This window comes from Myxine glutinosa, chromosome 3, assembly GCF_964187855.1.
Source record: "Myxine glutinosa chromosome 3, kmMyxGlut1.1, whole genome shotgun sequence".
Lineage (NCBI taxonomy): Eukaryota > Metazoa > Chordata > Myxini > Myxiniformes > Myxinidae > Myxine > Myxine glutinosa.
Window position 1 is genome coordinate 50313821 of NC_136263.1, and position 24288 is coordinate 50338108.

General features: G+C 46.1%; 1 protein-coding gene across 3 annotated transcripts in view; it reads right to left on the reverse strand.

The window, feature by feature from the left end:
• The window catches only part of TULP4 (TUB like protein 4), a 38507-nt gene extending 14424 nt beyond the window's left edge, over window positions 1-24083 (reverse strand). The window contains exons 1-9 of one of the 3 annotated variants that reach the window (XM_068110895.2): window positions 23884-24083; window positions 23496-23717; window positions 21276-21543; window positions 20997-21125; window positions 20729-20893; window positions 5004-5187; window positions 4724-4861; window positions 3283-3446; window positions 2798-3022 (exon numbers count right to left, since the gene is read on the reverse strand). In XM_068110895.2, coding sequence (XP_067966996.2) covers window positions 2798-3022; window positions 3283-3446; window positions 4724-4861; window positions 5004-5187; window positions 20729-20893; window positions 20997-21125; window positions 21276-21527 — 1257 coding nt within the window. In that variant the 5' untranslated portion in view covers window positions 21528-21543; window positions 23496-23717; window positions 23884-24083. Of the gene's footprint in view, window positions 1-2797; window positions 3023-3282; window positions 3447-4723; window positions 4865-5003; window positions 5188-20728; window positions 20894-20996; window positions 21126-21275; window positions 21544-23495 lie in introns of all 3 variants that reach the window. The other 2 variants (XM_068110892.2, XM_068110893.2) reach the window with 2 other exon arrangements.
• Window positions 24084-24288: the final 205 nt, after the last annotated feature.

Genomic DNA, 24288 nt, shown 5'->3' on the forward strand with positions numbered 1-24288 from the left:
TTCTCTTTTCTCTTCCATGCACATCTCACTCCAGCAACCATCGCCGAGTCTGATCCACCTTCTCCATTCAGCATGTCTCCGAGGTAGCAAAATGTTTTCACAGTCCGTGAATAACACACCGGTCCATGAATTATAAAAAGGATATTTTAAAACTTAAGTAAGCAAGAATCCTTCAATAGGAATTATAGACCAATTTTAAATACTTAAATGAGCTTACAGTGTAGATATACAGTCATGGCCAAAAATATTGGCACCTTTGCACTTTTTTCAAATAATTTCTTCCAGGAAATTGTTGAAATTAAAATATATTTTGGTATCCACAGATGTATTTCTTTGGTTTGCAGTAGAACAAAACAAAAAAAGCTGAAAAAAATTACTAAATCCGAGCTTATTCCACACAGAAATCCTAAAATGGCACGGCCAATATTATTGGCACCTTTTAGAAGTTGTGAGAAATAATTAGATTTCAAGCAGGTGATTCACCTTTACTTTGGAATTGAACTCACCCATAGTGAGTTGCAGGTGCCTGCAATACAAAAAAAATCACTCATTCAACCAGTTTGAATAGAGAAAAGGAGTCATTCTGCTGTTTTGTGTCACTGTGTGCACCGCAATGAGCATAGAGAAAAGAAAGAAAGCCAGAGAATTGTCTGAGGAGGTCAGACACAAGATTGTAGCCAAGCATGGACAATCTCAAGGCTACAAGCCCATCTCCAGAGACCCTGATGTTCAAGGTGTCCACCCTATGCAATGTTCGTAGGACGTGGCTCCTGGACGTGGCTTCAAGAGAAAACTTGATTGAAGATTGCAGCGAAAGATTGTTCGAATGGTGGAGAAAGCACTTCGATCAACTGCCAAACAGATTCAAGCTGACCTTCAGACACAAGGTACGACAGTTTGAACTCACACCATCTGTCGCCAACTCAATGAAAGCGGGGCGGGGGGCTCTATGGTAGGAGATCCAGGAGGACCCCACTACTGAGAGAGAGACATAAGAAAGCCCAACTGGAGTTTTCCAAAACACACATGAACAAGCCAAATCCTTCTGGGAGAATGTCGTGTGCACAGATGAGACCAAATTAGAGCTTTTTGGTAAAGCACATCATCTCCATATTTCCAGAAGACAAAATGAACTCTTCAAAGAAAAGAACACCTTCCCTGCAGTCAAACATGGAGGTTCAGTGATGTTTTGGGGTTGCTGTGCTGCCCCTGGCACTGGGTGCCTTGAATGTGTGCTTGGCATCATGAAATCAGGAGATTACCAAGGCATTTTGGAGCACAATGTTCAACCCAGTGTCAGAAAGCTGGGTCTCCGTCGAAGGTATTGGGTCTTGCAGCAGGACAATGACCCCAAACACTTCAAAAAGCACCCAGGAATGGTTCAAGATAAAACGCTGGACTGTTCTGAAGTGGCCAGCAACGAGTTTCAGATCTAAATCCCATTGAACACCTGTGGGGAGATCTGAAAACAGCAGTTGGGAGAAAGCACCCTTCATATCTGGGAGAATTGGAGCAGTTTGCACAAGAAGAGTGGGTGAAACTGCCAGTAGAGAGGTGGAGGAATCTCATTCATGGCTATAGGAAGCACTTGACTGCAGTTATTTTGTCCAAAGGCTGTGTGTGCTACCAAATATTAAGTCGAGTGTCAATAATTTTGTCAATGCCATTACTTTTTGGCCCATGGTGGAGAACAGATTGAAATCCAGAGCACACGAGCCAGGAGTGTTGTAAAATTGTCCTGTCTGAGGTCTTGCATCGTCAATTTGGTGGCTGCATTTTGCTGTTAACCAACAATCTGCAGGATCAGCCAAGCAAGGACAAATTACGATACGTACAATGAAGGCTAGTGTCGATCTGCATCAGCAGACGGGTGTATCAATGGATGAAATCAACAGGATGTTGTTTGAGGTATGCTAAACACCATGGGAAGCAAGGAGAAGCTGAAGTTTCTGGCAAGAACCCTTCATGCTCCGACGGCAGTGTTTGGGAGACTGAAGTTAGGATACTTCAATCAACGACCTGTTGACGTCATCCACAAATTATTATAATCATTTTGTGACATTACACAAAGACCGAGGTCGACAGTACCAGAAGAACCCAGCACAGTGCTTAGATGGCATGTTGAGGACATGTAGAAGAAGGGTTTGAATCTTCAGTCCCACTATTGTTTCCAAGGGGACTCAGGTTTCTACAGGGCACACAAGGTCGGTCCACCATCATCCCCCTTCTGGTGAAACGACCTCAATCCAGGATCACTTCACTCACTTCCAATCATTTGTTTCTCTTTTTTCCACACATGTGGAATCAACTTCCACATCCACTTCAATCTCATCCTTCCCTCCAGATCTTCAAGGCGACTGTTCACCACCATCTCAGATAATCTCCAATCTAAAAACATGATCTTTTCTACCCTCATTAATCCCCCTCCACAATCCCTCCTCCTTCCAAATTTCCAATTTTCCCTCCTGAGAGTTTCCTTCTGTATCCATCTTGTCCACCCTATGCATCCTCTCCTGCCCCTCATTCCTGCCCCTACCCATTGTTTGCCCAAGTCTCCCTTTATCTTGGCCTTTAACCCTGCTGTTGGCGTTTCCCCCCTCTCTCTGTTGTTACTTTTGTCCTGTTGTTTCCCGATCCGTTCAGTTTACTAGCTCTAGGTCGACGATGTATAGGAAAAGGGCCTGCAGTGTCTGCTATATCATGGTAAGCAACATAACCCTGTTGGGTCAGAAATTACACAAGTAGCATCATATCATTAGCATTATATTTATCTGTGGAGATCAAGCAAGCAAGACACCTTTATCGTTGCGGCAAAAGTGTGTTGGAGATCCGAGGCAAGACGTGGTGGTAAAGTGAGCCGTGACAGAGACCGCTCGTCATGCAGCGCCATGGCCAATACACGTCGGCAAAGGAGCTGGAGGCCAGGCACACCAGGCTGGACACGTGCCACGTGTAGGGACGCACCCGCCGCAATGAACAACCGCTCATCTCTGTGTCCCCAGCACAGCGCTGAGATGGCATGCTGAGGTTATTGGGGAAATAATTAAGAGAGAACACCTGAGGATGCAAAGGGGAATGTACAAATGGTGCAAAAGAGAGAAAAGTTACTTTTTTACCAAGTTACTCTCGCAAGTTGGAGAAGTGATGTCACCTGGATCTTTGGCATTAAAAAAAAAAAGTTGAGGAATGGGACATGTTAGGGTAAAGAAAGCGAAAATAGGTGAGATAAATAAGAATTGAGTAAATTTTAGCATACCGAGGCAAGGTGAGAGTTCCATATACCTGTGTGGGTATGTCAAGGCAGGAGATGAGAGAACCAGAGAAGTTGTAGAATCTGACAGGATGTCGTCTGTTGACCTGAGGCCCAATGTCAGGTGCCAAGGCTCCTCGTTCAACTCCAGCCACGGCTAAGATATCCCCAGCAGCATTCCACTGGGCCACAACATCTGTGAGGGAATAGTAAGAGGGATGAAAACAACAAATCGCATGTTGAACTAGATGGTATTCATAGAATACTAAACCCACGTAGTCAACTTGGTGCGAGCCAACTCTTCTGTTTTTGAAGGTTTTTTTTTTCTTTTTTCTTTGATCCAATATGGCTGCCAGACCACGTAAGCGATGACATCTTCAATTTACATTCTCTAATATAATTGTTGCGTAGATCACACTCAATAAATTTCAAACTGATCAGACTAAGCGTTGTCCCTGTTGAATTATGACATCATAACTAAGGCACCAATGACGTCTTCGTTAACACCCATTCCCCATATGAAGTTCTTTACAATGAGCCACGTTTCAATTTTTTCCAGAGTGGTTTTGGAGATATAGAGGTGCAACGTTTTTCGATTTTTTCAAAATGGTGCCTGTACCACATGACCTATGACATAATTATCATTAAAATATTATACAGGAGGAGGCATTCCTTCGGTGAAAATTTAGTGTCCATCAGACCAACAGTTGCAGAGAAAAAAAAATTCATACTGATCAGATGAAACGTCTTACTTGTTGAATTATGATGTCATAACGAAGGCACCGATGACATCATCATTAACATATCTTATTCCCCATGGGGAATACTTGACAATGAACAATGTTTAAAAACTTTTTCCATGGAGTGGTTTCAGAGATAGAAGTGCAAAGTTTTTCCAAGATGGCGCCTGTACCATGTGACCTATGACGTCATAATTCTCATTCAACTATTCTACAGGTGGAGGTGCTCCTCTGGTCCAAATTTCGTGTCCATCGGACTAACAGATGCAGAGGGGGAAAAAATGTTCCTACTGATCAGATCAAGCATTGTACTTGTTGAATTATGACGTCATAATGAAGGCACCGATGACATAATCATCAACATATCTTATTCCCCATGGGAAGTACTTGACAATGAGTCTTGTTTCAACGTTTTCCATTGAGCGGTTTGGGAGATATAGAGGTGTAACGTTTCTCCAATATGGCACCCGTACCACGTGACATATGACGTCATAATTATGAATGCAAAAATTCTACAGATGGAGGCATTCCTATGGTAAAATTATGTGTCAATCAGACCAACGGTTGCCGAGAAAATGAATTTTAAAAATGCAGACATGCACGTACACCACACGTACGCAACCGAATGCCTAACCTTGCTTTTCACTTTACGAGCGCAGGGCAATGAAAGGTTAGAAGCAAAATAAGGTGGTTACTCTCCAAGGGATTCTTCTCTCCACAACACCTAATGTACCTTTCAGACCAGTTTTAAGCAGCGTTGGTGTCAGGTCGTCATAACCACTCATAAGAGCGACGTCTCCACAGCCAAAAGTGACGGTAAGCAATGCAGGGCCAGGTGGCCTTACAGCCGGAGAAATCTCAGCCAAACTTTCTACTGGGAGGCATGAAGAAAAGGTACAACACCCCACAATCACCATTGCAAATGTGGTCTAGTTTTTCTTCTTCTTATATTATTATTGTTGTATCCTTGCTCTATCACTGTATTTATAAGTGGCATGTTGACAGTAACCAACCCGGTGCCATGGGGCCCGTCTCATCCGAATCGCTCTCGCTCTCACTCGTGTCTCCTATGTGAAAGGCAGGGCGGTTCCAAGCTAGGGCCCTGACACTGTCACAGTCGTGCAGAACTACTTGGGCAAGCATACGTCCATGGCAGTCCATGGCAATCACCTGTCCATCCGATGTCCCAAACAGTACCTGCACAGACCATGCAAAGACCTTATGAGTATAACCCTTGCCTTTAGAATTCAAGGATTCAGCCACGAAACTACTGGAGCTTATTTGCCACAATGTGGGCCAGAAACTATTGAAATATGATAATCTATCAATGTACATAAAGAAACTTTTCTCAGTCTTTAAAGTATCCCACAGCTTCTCAATTTGCGTTAGAAACAAGAAATAAACATATTGAAGCATCCACAGAACAAAAGTGTAATGCCACATAAATGAAAATAGCAAATAATTTGTCAGAAGAACTTCCCCGAATGTCCACACAATGTACACGATGTACCTTTTGACAAATTAACCAAATATACATATTGAACATTAAGTCCCAATACAAAAGCACAGCCAGATATGCAAAGCAAATGCTCTGATGTGGTTCCATAAAGTATTATGCAATCACTTTTTTGGAGAAAAATGGGAATTACAAAAATAAGGAAAAAAAAAGAAGACCAATGCAACTGTGTCACCAATATGCCTCCACATAGTCCCTGCATGTGACAGTGGGTAGATTCCCTCGTTCACTGTCCGAAAAATAAACAAGTTTGGTTTAAATCCCTTCAGCTGTTTTGAAGTATGACATTTTTACCACAAGACAGGTTTCACATCGATTAGCGAAGCGTTTTCGGAGAAGGGATTTTCTTAAACATCGGCTTTCAAGCTAATATGGCTGCCAAACCACGTGACATGTGACGTAAAAAATTACACTCTGCATATATGTATGAGTAGAGTATCACGTTTGTGAAGTTTCATGTTAATCGGATAAGGTTTGTTTTTCTATCCAAGATGGCTGCCAAACCAAGTTACCTACGACATCATCATTTTCAAACTATATGCAACAATGATGCGAGATGATATTTGTAAAATTTTGCATCAATAGGGTAAGCTGTTTCAGAGATATAATTATTTAATATTTTCCTTCAATCCCATATGGCTGCCAAACCATGTGACCTATGATGTCATGAATTTAATATTTCAATACAAATGCGTCAGAAATCATGAGCATGCTATTTCAGATTTTTAGGATAAGGTATTCAATTAAACCATTTATGGCTGGTATACCACTTCACCAATGATGCCATCATTATCATGCTTTCGTTCCGCATTCGGAGTACTTGATAATGTGCCAAGTTTCACATTTTTCTATTCAGCAGTTTTTGAGAAATATATATTTTAAATTATTGGAGTTTAATCCAAGATGGCTGCCATACACGTGACGTCACAATCATCCTCAAAACATTTTGCATGGGTGTCACTCCTACCCTGAAAATTTCATCTCAATCAGACATATGGTTGTTGAGAAAAACGAGGTTTAGCCCGGATGGACAGACGGACAACCCAAAAACATATTGCCTCCGGGCACCTTCAGGGGTAGAGGCATAAAAATGACCACTCACTGCTCAAATTTAAGCATGCTGCTCATATTCAAATTTAGCAATGTCGTGTGGTTTGCTCAGTTAAGACTGAGCGTCACCACGGATGAATCGAGCTTAACGGGGCGTTTCCCAATTGATGGCGGATCATACACGAGGCGGAATGAACAATGCCGCTTACCTTCACGGTCCGATGTCTTCAACCTGAGGGAAATAATTCAAACCGAAACGAATGTGAAATGTACAGGGGAAAATAATGCAAGGATTTATTTAATAAATATCAGGACAGGGAAACGCGAAGATCAAAACTAAACAATATTCCTAAATCGGGATCCCGCACCCCTCACTTCACATCTATCTATAATTCCACTAATCTCTGTGTGTGTGTATGCGACCGCTGTTTCTCGACAACTACCGGTCCGATATACTTTAAACTTGCCAGGTATATTGCTGGGGACCCGAGGATGTGCCTTTTCAAGGTTTCATATTAATCGGACAATTACTTACCGAGCTATGTCCAAAAAACGATTCAACCAATCAGAGAGCAGCGAGCTATCGCGTGTGCCGAACGTGGCGAACACACTCTGCCTCGGACGGCACATTTGAGAGCGTATTCATTTATTTCACGTTGGCAAACTATGTTGCCGCTATGTTGGCGTTAAACTATGTTTTAAAACTAATTAAAACCATTTCATGTAAATAGAGGGGGGGGGGATTGTCACTGTACTCGCAAGCCGTTCGCCGTTCGCTTTGGCGTTGCGAATGAACCAAAACATTTCATGGACCAAACCATTTCATGTAAAGCGTTCGCCGTTCGCTTTGGCGTTGCGAATGAACCAAAACATTTCATGGACCAAACCATTTCATGTAAATAGAGGGGGGGATATAATTTTAGATATATATATAGTACGGGCATGCCCTAGTACAGAACAATGGGAGGATAAATAAAAGAAACGTTGTGTGCGCGTTTGTGTCGGGCTTATCTCAGTCTGTATTTCGGGTCGGTCCATTCAGGCTCCGTCGACGTGGCTCTGGTCAGCGCGAACCACTCGGCCCCGTTTGCTGGCGCCAACACCGGCCTCCTGCACGGTCCGTCCCATGCCACACAGCACAGCACTTGCACGCAGGCACCAGGCGAGGATGACCGTCGGCGCCCACCGTCTTTCCAACGTCCACAAAGCGGAACAGGTCCAACACGAAGGGACAGTCAAGGGAAGGCAAGAGGCAAAGGGAAGAGAGGACAATGCCGGCGAACGAGAGGTTTTACTCGCCGTCACGTGACGTCAGCCCTCCTCTCCCCCAACCAGCGCGGTGCCCCTCGACTTCTCGAATCTTCTCACCGCGTTGGTGCCCTCTCATTGGCCGAGCGCTTTTTTGCCCTTCGTGTCATGCCATCCGTTGATGGCCAGTCTGCCGCTTTCTTCTATCTTTCTTCCACCAATCAGTGGCCAGATTCTTACCCCATTGTGCGATCTTCCCATCAAAACCCTCTTGACCAATCACGTGTGAAGTGGGCGTGGCCTCAGCCTGCCTTGCACGATGCTCCATCGCCATGGTGGTATACTGCATGGCCACTGCCTGTTGGTTCCTCCTGTCAGTCTTATCGTCTTGTGGCGGAGGGGGAATTAATTAATGTGGTGCACTAATGGATCTAGCTAATGTATGTGGTGTGTTGCCATACGGGACAAAGGAATGATCACCGAGGTTTCACACACAGGGGTCTTATCCATATTCCTTAGAACTATTTATCAGGCCCCATTCCTCATAATGGGGACGAAGACACACCTTAATCCGACAAACCGCCTGAACAGAAATTACAGGTGAGGTTCCCCATCACGACAGCCGGACACCTACCTATGCAGATCTACCTAAATCTAGATATTCCCCTACCCCAAAATTCATAACAATATTGCCTCCGGCCACATTCGGGGGCAGAGGCATAAAAATGACCACTCACCGCTCAAATTTAGGCATGTTGCTCATATTCAAATTTAGCAAGAAAGCACTGTATCATATAGGACACAATTCCTCAGTGAGGATGTTGAGCTAGATGTTTACTTGCATTCCTTGATCATGTCCGAATCCTACAGAATCATTCACAGAGAGTAGTTCTTCATGGTGGTACCATGACCAAATGATAAATTCTCCATATTTGCATTATTCGTATTTTAGGACAAATGTGGCTGCATCCTCAATGCCACTACAGTCTCCATCAATAGATAAGATTGCAACGAGAAAATGGAAAACAAAAAGCAAAGGCTCAACTACAAAAATCGGTTTAGATTGAAAGGCCAATGAGACATAGCTGAAGAATTCCTTCAACTTGAACTCATACAACACTTTGAACACAAACAGACATATTTATACCACTAGTGCCACAAAGGCAGGCAATCCAAACAAATCTCCCATTCTTAAGGCAAACTAATTTATACCAACCTTCAATTTTTATTTTTATTTTTATTTTTATTTTTTTTATTTTTTTTTTTTTGTATACAAGATCGAGGCTCGTGAAAGAGCGAACATTAATCACACAGAAAGACAAACCGACACATAAAACATATAACATCGGGAGCGGTAGACAAGATGGGGAGAGAGGGGGAAGGACACAAACACAACATTTGAGAGCAGGGACCGAGAGACATGGAGACATCGAGAGATCTGAGAGAGGGCGAGGGCTTTGGGGGGGGGGCATGGGAAGGGGGCGGTGGGAGAGGTATAAAACATATGGACACTGCCAGGACTTCCAGGAAAGAAGTTGGAATTTCAAACAAGGTGGATCTGGGGTGAATTAGCGGGGGTAGAAAAGATCAAGGTTTTGGATGGGGGAAGATAAGAGATGGTGGTGAACAGCTGTTTTAAAGACCTGGAGGGAGGAGTGGGATTGAAGGGAGTGAGGGAGTTTGTTCCAGAGGCGGGAGAAAAGAGGAATGAAAGAGTGAAGGTGAGCAGAGAGCCGAGATTTCGGCAGTTTAACCATCAGAGGGTTGCTGGCAGATCTTGTGCGACCTGTAGGAATATTTGGGGGACAGAGCACAGAGAGAGCTGGGGGTGCAAGGCCGGAGAAGAGTCGGTAGAAGACAGAAAGACCACCTACCTGCCTGCGGTGAGTGAGTGAAAGGCCCTCAGAGATAGCTTCATCACAGGAGATTCCAATAATTCTGAAAGCTTTGGTTTCAACAGCGTGAAGCCGAGCTAGGTGTGAGGCAGGAGCACCGGCCCATAGGGGAGAACAGTATTCCATTGAGCTGCGGATGAAAGCCTTGTATGTGGTGAGGAGCTCAGGTGTGCCGAGGAAGGACTTCGCACGACGGAGAATGCCCAGTCGGCGACTGGCTTTGGAGGCCAGCTTGGAAATGTGGTTTTCCCAAGAAAGATCATGGCAGATAGTGAGACCCAAAATCTTGAGCGACAGAACTTCTTGGAGAGGATTGTTGAGAAAGTAGATGGGAGGGTTGTCCAGTCGATCTTTTCGGAGAGACATAGTAAGAGTGTGAGATTTGTCAGGATTGAAAGACATGTTCCACTTGTTTGACCAGTCTGTGATTTTGTCCAGGTCTTCAGAGAGTGAGGAGGCAGCAGACTGCCGATCTGAGGGAAGAGGAATGGAGCGGCAGAGAGTGGAGTCATCAGCAAAGAGATAGAGAGGATTTTCGAGAGAGTCAGAGAGATCATTGATGAAGACCAGAAAAAGCACGGGGCCCAGAACACTGCCTTGGGGAACTCCAGCCTGAACAGGAAGAGGAGATGAGAGAAACCCATTCAGGGCCACACGTTGACGACGACTAGAGAGGAAGTCCGCCAGCCATGCGTGGAGATTTCCATGGATACCAAAGGAGGAGAGTTTGGTGAGCAGAGCGGGGTGCCAGACCGTGTCGAAGGCTCGTGATATGTCGAGGGAGAAAGCTCTAATTTCCTGTTTGGCATTGAGGACCTCCATCCATTGTTGAGACAGCAGAAGCAGCATGTCCAGAGTAGAGTGACCTGGTCTGAAACCAAATTGATGATCAGAGATCAAGCCATTGGAGAAGAGGAAAGATTTCATATCCGAAGCAATGATGGATTCCATGACTTTGCTGATAATTGGGAGAAGGCTGATTGGTCTGTAGTTGCGAGGATCTGTTTTTGCACCTTTTTTGTGCAAAGCGGTGATGTTGGCTGATTTCCAAGCAGATGGCAGTTGACCTTGAGCAAAAGAGAGGGTGAAGAGAACAGAGAGAGGGTGAGATAGAGCAGCAGAGCAGGATTTTAGGACCCGTGGGCTGATGCCGTCGGGTCCAGTTGCAGAATCAGAGTCGAGGGTTGACAGAAACTTTTCCACCTTGTCAGGAGGAAAGGACACGGAGTCCAGGAGCAGCAGGGTACGACTGGGTATGGTGGGTACAGAGAGGGATGGGTTTGGGACACAAGATTTAGAGGCAAACACAGAGTTGAGGCATTCAGCTTTTTCACGTGCGGAGTCAGCTGTGTAGCCGTTTGAGGTAAGGGAGGGGATGGAGGGGGAACAAACACCAGAAACGGATTTGACCAGACGCCACCAGGATTTGGAAGAGGGAGACAGATAAGAGAGTTCGGTCTTGAGAACGGAGAGATATTGTTTCCTGGCTCTCCTGAGGGTGGACACACACTTGTGTCGGGCTTTGTGAAAGGAAATGAGATTTCCTTCCGTTGGATTTGCTTTCCAGGAGACGAAGGCAAGTTGTTTCTGGGCAACAGCCTCACCACAAGAATCCGTGTACCATGGACGGGAGGAAGGGTATGACAACTGAAGACGAGATGGGATAAATCTGTGCATGAGAGAGAGCAATTTACTTTGGAAGAATTCCCAGGATGAGTTGATGTCAGAGGTGGTAGAGATGGGAGACCAGTCCAGATGATTGATGGCTGCTTGAAGACCGTGCCAGTTGGCCTGAGTGAAATGCCAGACTCGTCGACGCTGAGCAGGCTCACTGAGGATGGTCAGAGAGATGTCCACTTTAACAAGGACATGATCAGATGATCCGATCGGAGCAGAAGAAGAGCAGCAGACATTTTCAGGGAAGTTAGTCATAACCAAGTCCAGAAGAGAAGATGTTCCGTTGACTGAGATCCGGGTCGGGAAATTGACAGATTGTGTCAGTCCCAGTGAGTCGCAGAAGTCCTTTGCTGAGGAGCCATGGCTGGTGAGAGAGGTACCCACACCCAGCCAACTGGCATGATGACAGTTGAAATCACCACATATGAGGAAGAGAGAGTTGGGATGAGTAGATAGAAGTTGGTCCATATCATCAGACAGCGAGATGTAGATGGAGTCATCACTGTTTGGTGGACGGTACAACACACATATGAACAAGAGGTGGGAGCGAAGGGGAAGCCGTAGCCAGAGGTATTCCTGGGGGTGAGGTGGAGAGAGTGCAGTGCAGGGCGAGTGAGGAAGAGAGTTTTTGATAAAGATAGCAACCCCGCCTCCAGGACGAGGCTCAGGTCTATCATACCGGAGGAGGGAGTAGCCCGGGAGAGATACTATGGAATCAGAGACATCATAAAGGAGGAAAGTTTCTGTTAAGCAGATCACGTCTGGTTTGACAGAAGCAACCTGTATGGAGAGATCAGTTAAGTTTGAACGAAGGCCCCGGATGTTTGAGGTCCATACCGTTAATGAAGAGGAAGGGGGAGCATCAGATACAGAACAGAGTAAGGAGGGGTAGGGTAAGATGTGGAAGAGGTGGAAGAGGTAGGGAGAGCTGTTGAAGGTGTGTCAGAGATTTCAGAATAGCTCGGAGAAAGGGAAGGATGGGGCGGACAAAAGGTTTGATGGTGATTGGGTGAGCCACAATGAGGTGTTATTTGAGGAGGGGGAAGAGCGAGGCAGAAGGTTGGGGGAGATGGAGGTGAGAGTTTGAAGGGGGAAGAAGCGGGGAGGACGCTTTGAGGAGGGGGAGTGAGAGGGGGGAAATTGAGAAGCAATGAGGGTGGGGAGATTTGAAGGGGAGGGGTGAGGGGGGAGTTTGGGAGGGAAGGGACAAGGGGAGGGATTTGAAAGGGATGGGATATGGGGGAGATTTGGAGGGGAGGGGTGAGGCAGGAGTCTAGGAGGGGAGGGGCGAGGGGGCGTCTTGGCGGGGAGGGGTGAGGGGGTAGTTTAGGAGGGAGGGGGCAAGGGGGGAGATTTGAAAGGGATGGGTGATGGGGAAGATTTGGAGGGGAGGGGTGATGGGGAAGATTTGGAGGGGAGGGGTTATGGGGAAGATTTGGAGGGGAGGGGTGAGATTGGATTTTTGAAAGTGTACGATTTATGGGAAACGAACATTTATTGCAAAATGAGTTTCTTGTGACCTTCGAGTTAAAAATACGTTTAAGGACGCTGGATGGAGGATGGAGTGCAGGAGAGTTTAGGGAATGTAGAAAAAAGGCACTATAGGAGATGGATATTTTTTTTGGGATGAATTGATTTGGTGAGCAAGTCGAAAGCAGCCTTTTAAAGAAGAAGAAGAAAAAGGTGTTATAAAATATGACGGAATACATAACTTGAGGGGAAAGTGTAAACATTGAAGGTTAATGAGTGAAAACTATCTGGGGAAATGGGGGAGAAACACGTGGTCGAAGAACGAACGAACGAATAAGAATGAATAAACGAATGAGAACAGAGAAGGAAATGTTGTTTGTTTGTTTGTTTTTTTTTTGTTTTTTTTTTTGTTGAGATTTACACAAGGAAGTAGGCTATGGGTGAAAAGACTGGGAATACAGAGAACGAAAGTTATTGGATCACAAACGACGGACCGCTGAGAAAAACAAAGCCTCAAGGTTGTACAGTGCACACTGTACAAGGCCTCAAGACACGACACGAATTAACACGATTTTCAATACAGGTATGAAAGATTTGCACCGAAAAATCTTCGTCGGGACACAATATACGTACAACACCATAAATAAATACAGTTTTAACGAAAATACAAATGGGAACAATCACTTAACTTCGATTTCAAATCGTTCGCGACGCGGCAAAGGCCTTGCTCGCGACACGGCAAACAGACGATCAATTTATGAAAGATAAACACCGAGAAACAACCAAAGTTGCACACAATAACTTCACACCCCGAAAGATAAATACAGTTTCGACAAAATACAATTGTGAACAGACTTAACTTCGAAAAACGTGGAGACCGTGTGGAGCTTCGAAAATCCCTGCCGCCGTCTCCAAGATCTCGCGAGATGGCCCAATAATCACAATGAAACCAGAATGGCACTCAAGAGAGCCCATACCTCCGACAGTCTAAACTTATATCCCACTGATAGGTCAGATCTGGATCCGGACCTGAATCAAAATCGAATTGTCTTCTTGTTACCAACCCAGCACATCCACCAAGTTTTGGCCGAACCGTACACAGCGTTTTGAGATATTGCAATATATATAGTTTTTGGCCCCATCTCTCAATGGTGAAGAATCACTTGAAAATTCTCACGTCCAGATCCAGATCTTCACCAAAATCTAATCAATTCATCCTTGTCCCCCACCTGTCCACCAAATCTTGTCCAAATCTGTCCATATATTTTTGAGATATCCTGCTCACAGACAGACAGTGGTGAAAACATAACCTCCATCCACCTTAGGTGGTGGAGGAAATAATTGATTGCCCTTTGCAATTGACTGATGGTTTCAATGGCCCTTCGGATCATCAGCTGTGAAACGTTCTTCATCAATGTTTGACCCTAAAATCCAAAAACCTCTCCAAGCAGCGGGTCCACAACTTTAAGCCTATCCAGGTTAGGGATGAGGGGGTGGTGAAAGTACTTCTCCCCCCCCCCCCCCCCCCCCGCCACCCCACCCCTCATATATATTTTGTGATCCGTCTCCCCCACGAATTGCCAAATACCGTTTCATTGCCCTTTTCTTTGAAGTCTAGCGCATCTTTTGATACCAAATTTATTTTTCAAGTTTTGAAACAGCCAAACACTTTGTTTCCAAAGTTGAATATATGCATGAAATTAGCATACTTCCTTAATTAATAATTAGATGATTTTTTAAAAACGACATTTTATCGATAATTCAATAATATAGTCATATTGTGAAGAAAATTTTCTAGATACCGTACACACCAGATTTCGTGTCAATTGGACATTCCATCTACGAGCTCATTCCATCTCCGATAACTTCCATTCTCAACAGCCACCACTCACACTCATGCACCACACTTGTAATCAACACAAACCAAAGTATAACAAGTAGAGCTACATTCAAATTACACCACCCTCATGTAAAATTAATAAATAACATCTCCAGCGCGCAACATTGCCGGGGATCCTCGACACCCGGCGACGCCACCATGCAACACAAGGAGATGGACTTGGGAGGGAGTGGTATAAAATAATTGATTGATTAATTGATTAATTGCGTCATTAAAATAAATAAATAATTAATCGTAAAATAATAAATTTCTTGATCAATTGGCTAATAGCATAATAAAGCACCACTGTTTCATCCGAATCTGTAACGTCTTGAAAATTAATGAAGTAATTAATCGAAAAATTAAATAATGAATCGATTCCCTTTATCAAAAATACCCTTTATAGCCAAATCACTTGGTCACTGTCGTTTCCAAATATCAGCGTCCTAGCTCAAAGAATGCGGCCTGGTCTCTCCAGGCTCCCTCCCCCCGTCAGTGTTTTGTGAATATGGGTTCTTTCCTTCATAGTATTTGCTTGTTTCTTTGATTTTCTTTTCTCCCCCCTACCTCTCACGAACATCTCACCCTTTGTCCAGCGTTTTGAAAACAGAACAAGCAAATAAAATAAATAAATAAATAAATAAACAAATAAAACAAATAAATAAACAAATAAACAAAGGGAAAAAAATTATATATTAATTCTTTCTCTCCTCCCGGACACATGCTTGTTCGCTCTCCTCCTCGTCTCGACTTGTGCCCCGCCCCCTATATCTCGTTTTTCTTCCACCTCTGCTCCTGCTTTCTCAAATCCACGTTCTCACTTAGAGACTTTTCCCAGATTGTTTTTCATGGTTTTGTTTAAATATTATTTAAATATGTTTAAACCGCAGCCGTGATGCTGACACCGCCCTCCCCCAGAATTTCCATGTTTTAAACGTTTCCCAGCGTTTACCCCGGATTAGAATAGGTACACCGCATCCCTGCGTGTCGTAAGAGACAACAAAGAGGGTTGGCATCAGGAAGGGCATCCGGCCATAAAAAAACATTGCCTCAAAAAGAGAACCATGACAATTACAACTACATGTGGGCAGGGTACAGCCCGAAGTGGAGATCGGTTTCTGAGATTTGAGACATGGAATGTAGGGACAATGACAGGGTGATCAGGAGAAGTGGTGGAAGTATTGGTCAGAAGAAGAGTGGACATATGTTGTGTGCAAGAGACGAGATGGAAGGGAAGTGGTGTGAGAATGGTGAAGGGTAGGCAGAGACAGAAATACAAGTTTATGTGGCAAAGGTGCCTGGAGGGCGTGAATGGTGTTGGTGTCCTGTTTTCTGAGGAGTTTGTAGACAGTGTGGTGAGTGTGACTAGAGTGAGTGATAGGTTGATGATGGTGAAAATGATGATTGGAAAGCTCTTGGTGAACGTCATCTCGGGATATGCTCCGCAGGTTGGTCGAAGCGATGAAGAGAAGGACAAGTTCTGGTGTGCGATAGAGAAGCTGATGGAAAACGTGAAAGATGAGGAAGTTGTTGTGGTAGGAGGAGACCTAAATGGACATGTGGGAAGGAGTATGGACGGTTTTGATGGAGTTCATGGGGGTTACGGATATGGTGTGAGAAATGGAGAAGATGAAAGGATTTTGGAGTTTGCTGATGGAGCTGATTTGTTGATTTGTAATACTCAGTTCCAGAAAGAGGATAATAAGCTTGTTACATACACGTCAGGTGGGTCGACGACAACCGTTGACTACCTGATGGTGCGTAGGCGAGATAGGGGGCACCTCCGGGACACAAAGGTGATCCCGGGGGAGGAGGCTGTTTCACAGCACCACTTGGTTGTCTGCGACATAAGGGTGAAAGGTGCGAGGAGAGCTCGGCAGGTGAAGTACCAACCGAGAATGAAGGTGTGGAGGTTGAAAGAGGTGACAGTAAGGGAGGCATTAAAAGAGAGGCTGAGTAGGGTCGAGGATGATGTGGTTGAGCTTGAAAGTGGTTGGATGTCAATGAAAGCTAGTCTGTTGGGAGCCGTTGGTGAGGTATGTGGATGGACAAAAGGACCACCGAGGCACTCGGAAACATGGTGGTGGGATGATGAAGTTGGAAAGAGGATTGACGAGAAGAGGAAGAAGTTCAAGGAGTGGCAGAAGGCGAAGGGTACGGGAGCAGAAAAAGCAGAGCATGAAAGTTATAAGGCAGCCAGGAAGGCTGCAAAGAAAGAGGTAGCAAAGGCGCAGGAGGCATGTAGGAAAATGATCGGAGAATGCTTGGATTCGGAAGAGGGTCAGAAATCAGTATTCAGGATTGCAAAGCAGACAGCGAAAGAGAGGTGTGATGTGATGGGGGTGAGTTGCTTGAAGGATGAAGTGGGACAAATCGTTGTCGACCCAGATGGAATTAAAGGAAGATGGAAAAGATATATGGAAATGCTGTTGAATACAGAGAATGAATGGGATGGCAACATAGAGACTAACCCAGTTTTAGGACTGGCAGAGAAGATAACTGAGAAGGAAGTTGAGGAAGCGATAAAAGCAATGAAGGGTAGAAAAGCGGGAGGGCCGACGGGAGTTGTGGGAGATATGTTGAAGGCAGCAGGAAGTTGGGGTGTGAAGAGAATGACAGAGAGATCTGTAATCTGGTGGTGAAAGAAGGCCGCATTCCAGTGGATTGGGAACTGAGTACCCTCATCCCTCTATACAAGGGGAAAGGTGACCCTCTGGAGTGTGGCTCGTACCAAGCGATAAAGTTATTGGAGCATGGAATGAAGGTATTGGAAAGGGTGTTGGAGAGGAGGATAAGGAAGAAAGTGAAGATTGACGAAATGCAGTTTGGATTTATGCCAGGAAGAGGAACGACAGACGCACTTTTCATTGTGAGGCAGTTGCAGGAGAAGTACATGGAGAAGAGGAAGAAGTTGTTTCTTGGATTTGTTGATCTGGAGAAAGCATTCGATAGGGTTCCACGCAAAGTATTGACATGGGCATTGAGGAAGTTAGAAGTGGAGGAATGGTTGATCAGAGTCGTGATGGCAACGTACAAAAGAGCGCGCACAGCTGTAAGGACGAAGGACGGGAACAGTGGTGAGTTTGAGGTGAAGGTGGGAGTGCATCAGGGGTCGGTACTAAGTCCACTACTATTTGTAGCTGTGATGGAGGTGCTGGCTCAGAACTTAAAGGAGGGTTTACCATGGGAGTTGTTGTATGCAGATGATCTGGTGTTGATTGCGGAAAGTATGCATGGACTGAAGGAAAAGATGAAGAAGTGGAAGGAATGTATGGAGACAAAAGGTCTGAAGGTGAATATCGGAAAGACGAAGGTGATGGCAAGTGGTAAAGCATGTGGTGAGGTGGGAAGAACTGGGAAGTGGCCCTGTGCTGTGTGCAGGAAGGGTGTCGGAGTGAACTCCATTCAATGTACAATGTGCGCTGAGTGGGTTCATCAAAAATGTAGTGGTCTGAGAGGGTCATTAACCAGTGTGGCAGCTACATTCAAATGTAAGGTGTGCACAGAGGGAGCTGCAGATGGAGGAAATGTTGAGTTGGATCTTGGAGACGGCGTGAAGCTGGAAGGTGTGAAAACATTTTGCTACCTCGGAGACATGCTGAATGGAGAAGGTGGATCAGACTCGGCAACGGTTGCTAGAGTGAGATGTACATGGAAGAGGTTTCGGGAACTGAGTGGCATGCTGATGATGAGGGGAGTGTCGTTGAAGCTGAAGGGAAAGGTGTATGCGCATGTGTGAGAAGTGTTATGATTTATGGGAGCGAGACATGGGTAATGAACGTAGAGCAGCAACGAAGGTTGGAAAGGGTGGAAATGCGAATGGTTCGACGGATGTGCGGAGTATCGTTGAGAGAGAGGAAGACAAATGATGAATTGCGAAAGATGATGGGAATAGAGCCTGTGATTGATGCTGTGAAGAGGAACAGGTTGAGATGGTTTGGTCATGTGTTGAGGAAGGATGAAAGTGACTGGTTGAGAAGAGTGATGGAAATGAATGTAGAAGGAAGTAGAGGACGGGGAAGACCGAAAAAGACTTGGCTAAAGATGGTGGAAGAAGAAATGCGGGAAGGGGGTTGACAAGGAGAGATGCAGAAAATAGGGCAAAATGGAGAAGATTGTCATGGGGACCGCAAGGCTAACCCCCGCTCTAGTAGGGAAAATGGCCTTTAAAATGCATGTTGTTGTTGTTGTTTAGCTCAAAGAATGGCTGAGATATTGCCCGGATAAACAAAAAAGAAAGAAACCAAGAGAACAAATGGAGTGAAAATGAAGTATTGTACGCTCTTTTGGTGAGCGTCAGGACAAGAACGGAACCAAGAGCGTATAAACTGTGACCGCTTGCGATGAAAGCCACAAACCAAGAGAGCATCCGCTCGTAATGAAACCCAGCGCAGGGGAGAGCGAAAATGGCGGGACGTGCTCTTTTTGTCCCTGGCGCTAGAATGTTCTCTCTGACGTCACCCGCGCTCCAACCAAAGAGCGCCATCGCATCAGTATATGGCTATCAATCAATCCTTTTGGGGCAGGGCCTCGCGGTCCTTCTTGACGCCTCTTGAGATGGCTCGGCTGGTTGGCATCAGTGGTAGTGTTCGGATCCGGTCGGCGATTATGTGGTTTAATTTAGATGCAGAATGCGTGGCTGGTGGTGTAAGTGTCATAAGGAACAAAGGGAAAACCACAGAGGAAATTACATACAGGGAAGCTACCTTTATACCCCAATTAATTAGCATAGTTCTACCCCTCACATGGAGACAAAGATACACTTACGCGACATCTGGCCCTACTTATTTACAGGAAAGTTTCTTCTTCTTCGTGACATTCGGAGCACACTACACTATACAATCCTACCTGGCCTAAGGTATTCCATTGCTACCCCCACAAACATAACAATATTCATGAGTAGTAGAACTTATGTCACAATTGGGAACAGTTCCCCTTCATGAATATATGGTGAGCAGTTCTAGTTACACTTTTCATGAACATATGTTTACACACTCGCGAAGAACCCGCTCCGAACCTCCGACTAGGCCGTAGGTTTGATCTGTTGTTAGGCACCATGACGGCACATGGTGTGGCAGTGCAAGGGTCAGCGTTTTTTTTCCTTTTCACTGGCAATGAGTACAACAACGAGGCACTTCATGTGTACTCGACGGTAGGTGACATAAGAGGCAGCTAAACTGGGCAATTTCAAAAAGGCAGCCAAACTAAGCAATTTCTTAAAGTAGGCAATGATTAAAAAAATGAAAATACTGTTTTTTTGAGAAAATTTGAGAAAACGTTTTGAGAAGTTTTATGAGAACTCCCACCCACTTTAGGACATGTGTAGGGATCCTAAAAGCAGCACACCCATGAATGAGTTTACATGCAAAGAGAGAGAGCAGCTTCATACGGGTGGAAATTCGAAATCATAATTGTATTGAGAAATTTATGAAACCTCCCACCCCCCCCCTTAGGATACCTGCTGGAACCCCAAAAGGTTCCACAGAAAGTTTGGCGGGGCTCCCCCCAAAACTGAGGAAGTAGTTCAGGGACAGACACTCCTGCTTTATTATATAGATGTATGACATGCTGAAGTATCGACGGTAAAGACCATTAATTAGGTGGTTCCCAATTTGCAGTCCACTGTCATTTATCGCCGACCTTTGCCGGTCCCTGTCGAAATAAAAAGGTTAAGAACCACTGCCCTATATCACTTCCTTTGGAATATGACCGTTTGCTTCGGGCATCCGGACTGTTGCAAATGAAAACGATTTTTTTTTTTTATCATACACTTTTGGTTTAAAGTCACCAATACTTATCGAGTTTTTCAGGTCTGAAAAAGGGACACTATTTTAAGCCATCCATTCTCTTTCTGAAGAACCTCATCTGTGGACCTTGTCTCTTTACAGCAATCGTCAAAAGTGTGTACATCATTCGTTGCTACGATGTCACCTACAAATCCGAGAATGCTGCCGCATTTTTTAAGAAGAAGGAGAAGGAGAAAAAATTGAGTATTTTGATCACCTGCTGGTCATCAGGAGTCCAGACCCCACAAAGGATATGACTATCATCCAAACTGATCTCAGAGGACCAATGGCGCTGACCGCTCACAGAACCGACGAGGACGAAGCCATCACGGTACGATATGAGCGCCTGCGTACCATCGTGGCTCCATGTAAAATCGCTCACCTGGCCAGTCACACATATGGCAGGATAAGGGACACAATTTTTAGATTCAAAAGACTCTATAAACAAAGTATTGAAGAGAGCAGAGGAGGACTATTGAAGGTACCTGGGCGCCACGGTCATTGACAAGCTCCACGGACCAACGACCCTCATACTGGATCCATACAAATATTCCCCCGTCCGCATCGCAAGTGGCAAGCTTTTGGTAAGGCTCATTCCAGCGAACGAGAACCACCTGTAAAAGGAAATGCACACGAGAAGGACAACCGCACAAGTGGTTTCCAGAACTAGTCCCAAGTAATGATTGTGAAACATTAGAATGGTCAGAGCGAAATGTCCGGACAAGATCCGAGGACCACTACGTACGGCCGTGCACTAAACACACCTCACTGTTATGACCACGGAGATTGAAGTTGATACGTGTTGGAGGCGGACGGTCATTATGTGGACGGCTGCTGCTGTAGGTGACACCCACGACACCGTGCGCCGTGCCCAGGGCGAGCCAACCCTCGGTGTGGCAGCGACACCGGCACACTGCACGCTCCCGTTCACTCCGTGGCACACACCCCTTCCACGAAGCGGCCAGCAAGAACGAGTCGCTGGTCAAGGGTGGTGCACGTTCCAAAGCCGCAAACATGATAAAGGCAAGGAACCTGAAATGACAATTGTAAAGATGGCATGGTGTGATTATTTAACAAATGATGACACAAACACGATTTAACATTTCATGCAACCACACTTCACTCTGGACAACTACACTTCACTATAGGCAACCACACTTCACTCTGCCCAACCACACTTCACTCTGCCCAACCACACTTCACTCTGCCCAACCACACTTCACTCTGGACAACCACACTTCACTCTGGACAACCACACTTCACTCTGGACAACCACACTTCACTCTGGACAACCACACTTAACTCTAGACAACCACACTTCACTCTAGACAACCACACTTCACTCGACAACCACACTTCACTATAGACAACCACACTTCACTATAGACAACCACACTTCACTCTGCCCAACCACACTTCACTCTGCCCAACCACACTTCACTCTGCCCAACCACACTTCACTCTGCCCAACCACACTTCACTCTGCCCAACCACACTTCACTCTGCCCAACCACACTTCACTCTGCCCAACCACACATCACTCTGCCTAACCACACTTCACTCTGCCCAACCACACTTCACTCTGCCCAACCACACTTCACTCTGCCCAACCACACTTCACTCTGCACAACCACACTTCACTCTGCACAACCACACTTCACTCTGCCCAACCACACTTCACTCTGCCCAACCACACTTCACTCTGCCCAACCACACTTAACTCTGCACAACCACACTTCACTCTGCACAACCACACTTCACTCTGCACAACCACACTTCACTCTGGACAACCACACTTCACTCTCCACAACCACACTTCACTCTGGACAACCACACTTCACTCTGGACAACCACACTTCACTCTGGAAAACCACACTTCACTCTGGACAACCACACTTCACTCTGGACAACCACACTTCACTCTGGACAACCACACTACACTCTGCCCAACCACACTTCACTCTGCCCAACCACACTTCACTCTGCCCAACCACACTTCACTCTGCCCAACCACACTTCACTCTGCCCAACCACACTTCACTCTGCCCAACCACACTTCACTCTACACAACCACACTTCACTCTGCACAACCACACTTCATTCTGCACAACTACACTTCACTCTGCACAACCACACTTCACTCTGCACAACCACACTTCACTCTGCACAACCACAATTCACTCTGCACAACCACAATTCACTCTGCACAACCACACTTCAAGTCTGCACAACCATACTTCACTCTGCACAACCACAATTCACTCTGCACAACCACACTACACTCTGCCCAACCACACTTCACTCTGCCCAACCACACTTCACTCTGCCCAACCACACTTCACTCTACACAACCACACTTCACTCTGCACAACCACACTTCATTCTGCACAACTACACTTCACTCTGCACAACCACACTTCACTCTGCACAACCACACTTCACTCTGCACAACCATACTTCACTCTGCACAACCACAATTCACTCTGCACAACCACACTTCACTCTGCACAACCACACTTCACTCTGCACAACCACACTCCTTTCCACAACCACACTCCACTCTCCACTCTGCACAACCACACTCCACTCTGCACTACCACACTTCACTCTGCACTACCACACTTCACTCTGCACTACCACACTTCACTCTGCACAACCACACACCACTCTGCACAACCACACTCCACTCTGCACAACCACACACCACTCTGCACTACCACACTCCACTCTGCACAACCACACGCCACCCTGCACAACCACACTCCACCCTGCACAACCACACTCCACACTGCACAACCACACTCCACTCTGCACAACCACACTCCACTCTGCACAACCACACTCCACTCTGCACAACCACACTCCACTCAGGACAACCACACTTCACTATGGACAACTACACTTCATTCTGTAGTCTCGAGTCAGTGTAACCATGGTATTATTATTATTGTGCTCATGCATCGAGGCAACCATCGTGTTCTTACCGGGTGACATCACCACCATCCCATCGCGACCCCAACACCTCCCCTCCAACCGCAATTCCACCACGGTCTCCCCGCAATTCCACAGCTACCTGTCCGACCGCCAAACTCCCGATGGAACCGCCAACCGCCGAATGTTTCTGTTGTGGCGCAGTTACCTCACCGGGTATGACGTTACATAACACCGCTCATGCCACACACGGGTAGCGCCACCGCCCTCATTTCCTGCACGAAACACGCACGGACGGACGGAATGTCATGGAGAGCAAGCAGAGCATCCGAGGTGTTCGAGGCCCGCGGACCGGCCGAGCCCGGACGACGCTTTCCACGGATCTTGTCCCGGGCCCGCCGCACGGGAATCTAGTCGAGACCGCCGCTCTCTCTCTCTCACCTCCAGTCCGACGGTCCAGGCACTCGGGTCGTCCCGCCTCGAGTCCTTTTTGGGTCCGTTCGGAGCACGTCGCCGGCGGAGCGGATTCGCTGTCGATGTTAGCGGGACGGGGCGAGTCGAGCGGCGTGGAGGCGCGGCCGCCGCCCGGCCCTGCGCACGGCACCGCAGCACGGAACCTCAGCGCTATGGCCCTGGAGCACGAAAGAGCACGGTACGCGAGCGTGCCGAATCACCAGCTGCGGCGCAGCATCGGCACGGCCATCGCAAAGCACGGCGATTAATAGCAGTACAACGGCTGAGGTACTGGACGCAGAACGAGCACAGTATCAGCAGCAAAGTACGAGCGCAGCACTTGTACAGTACTACTGGCACAAACACCAGCATAGCAACAGTCTCAGCACCATT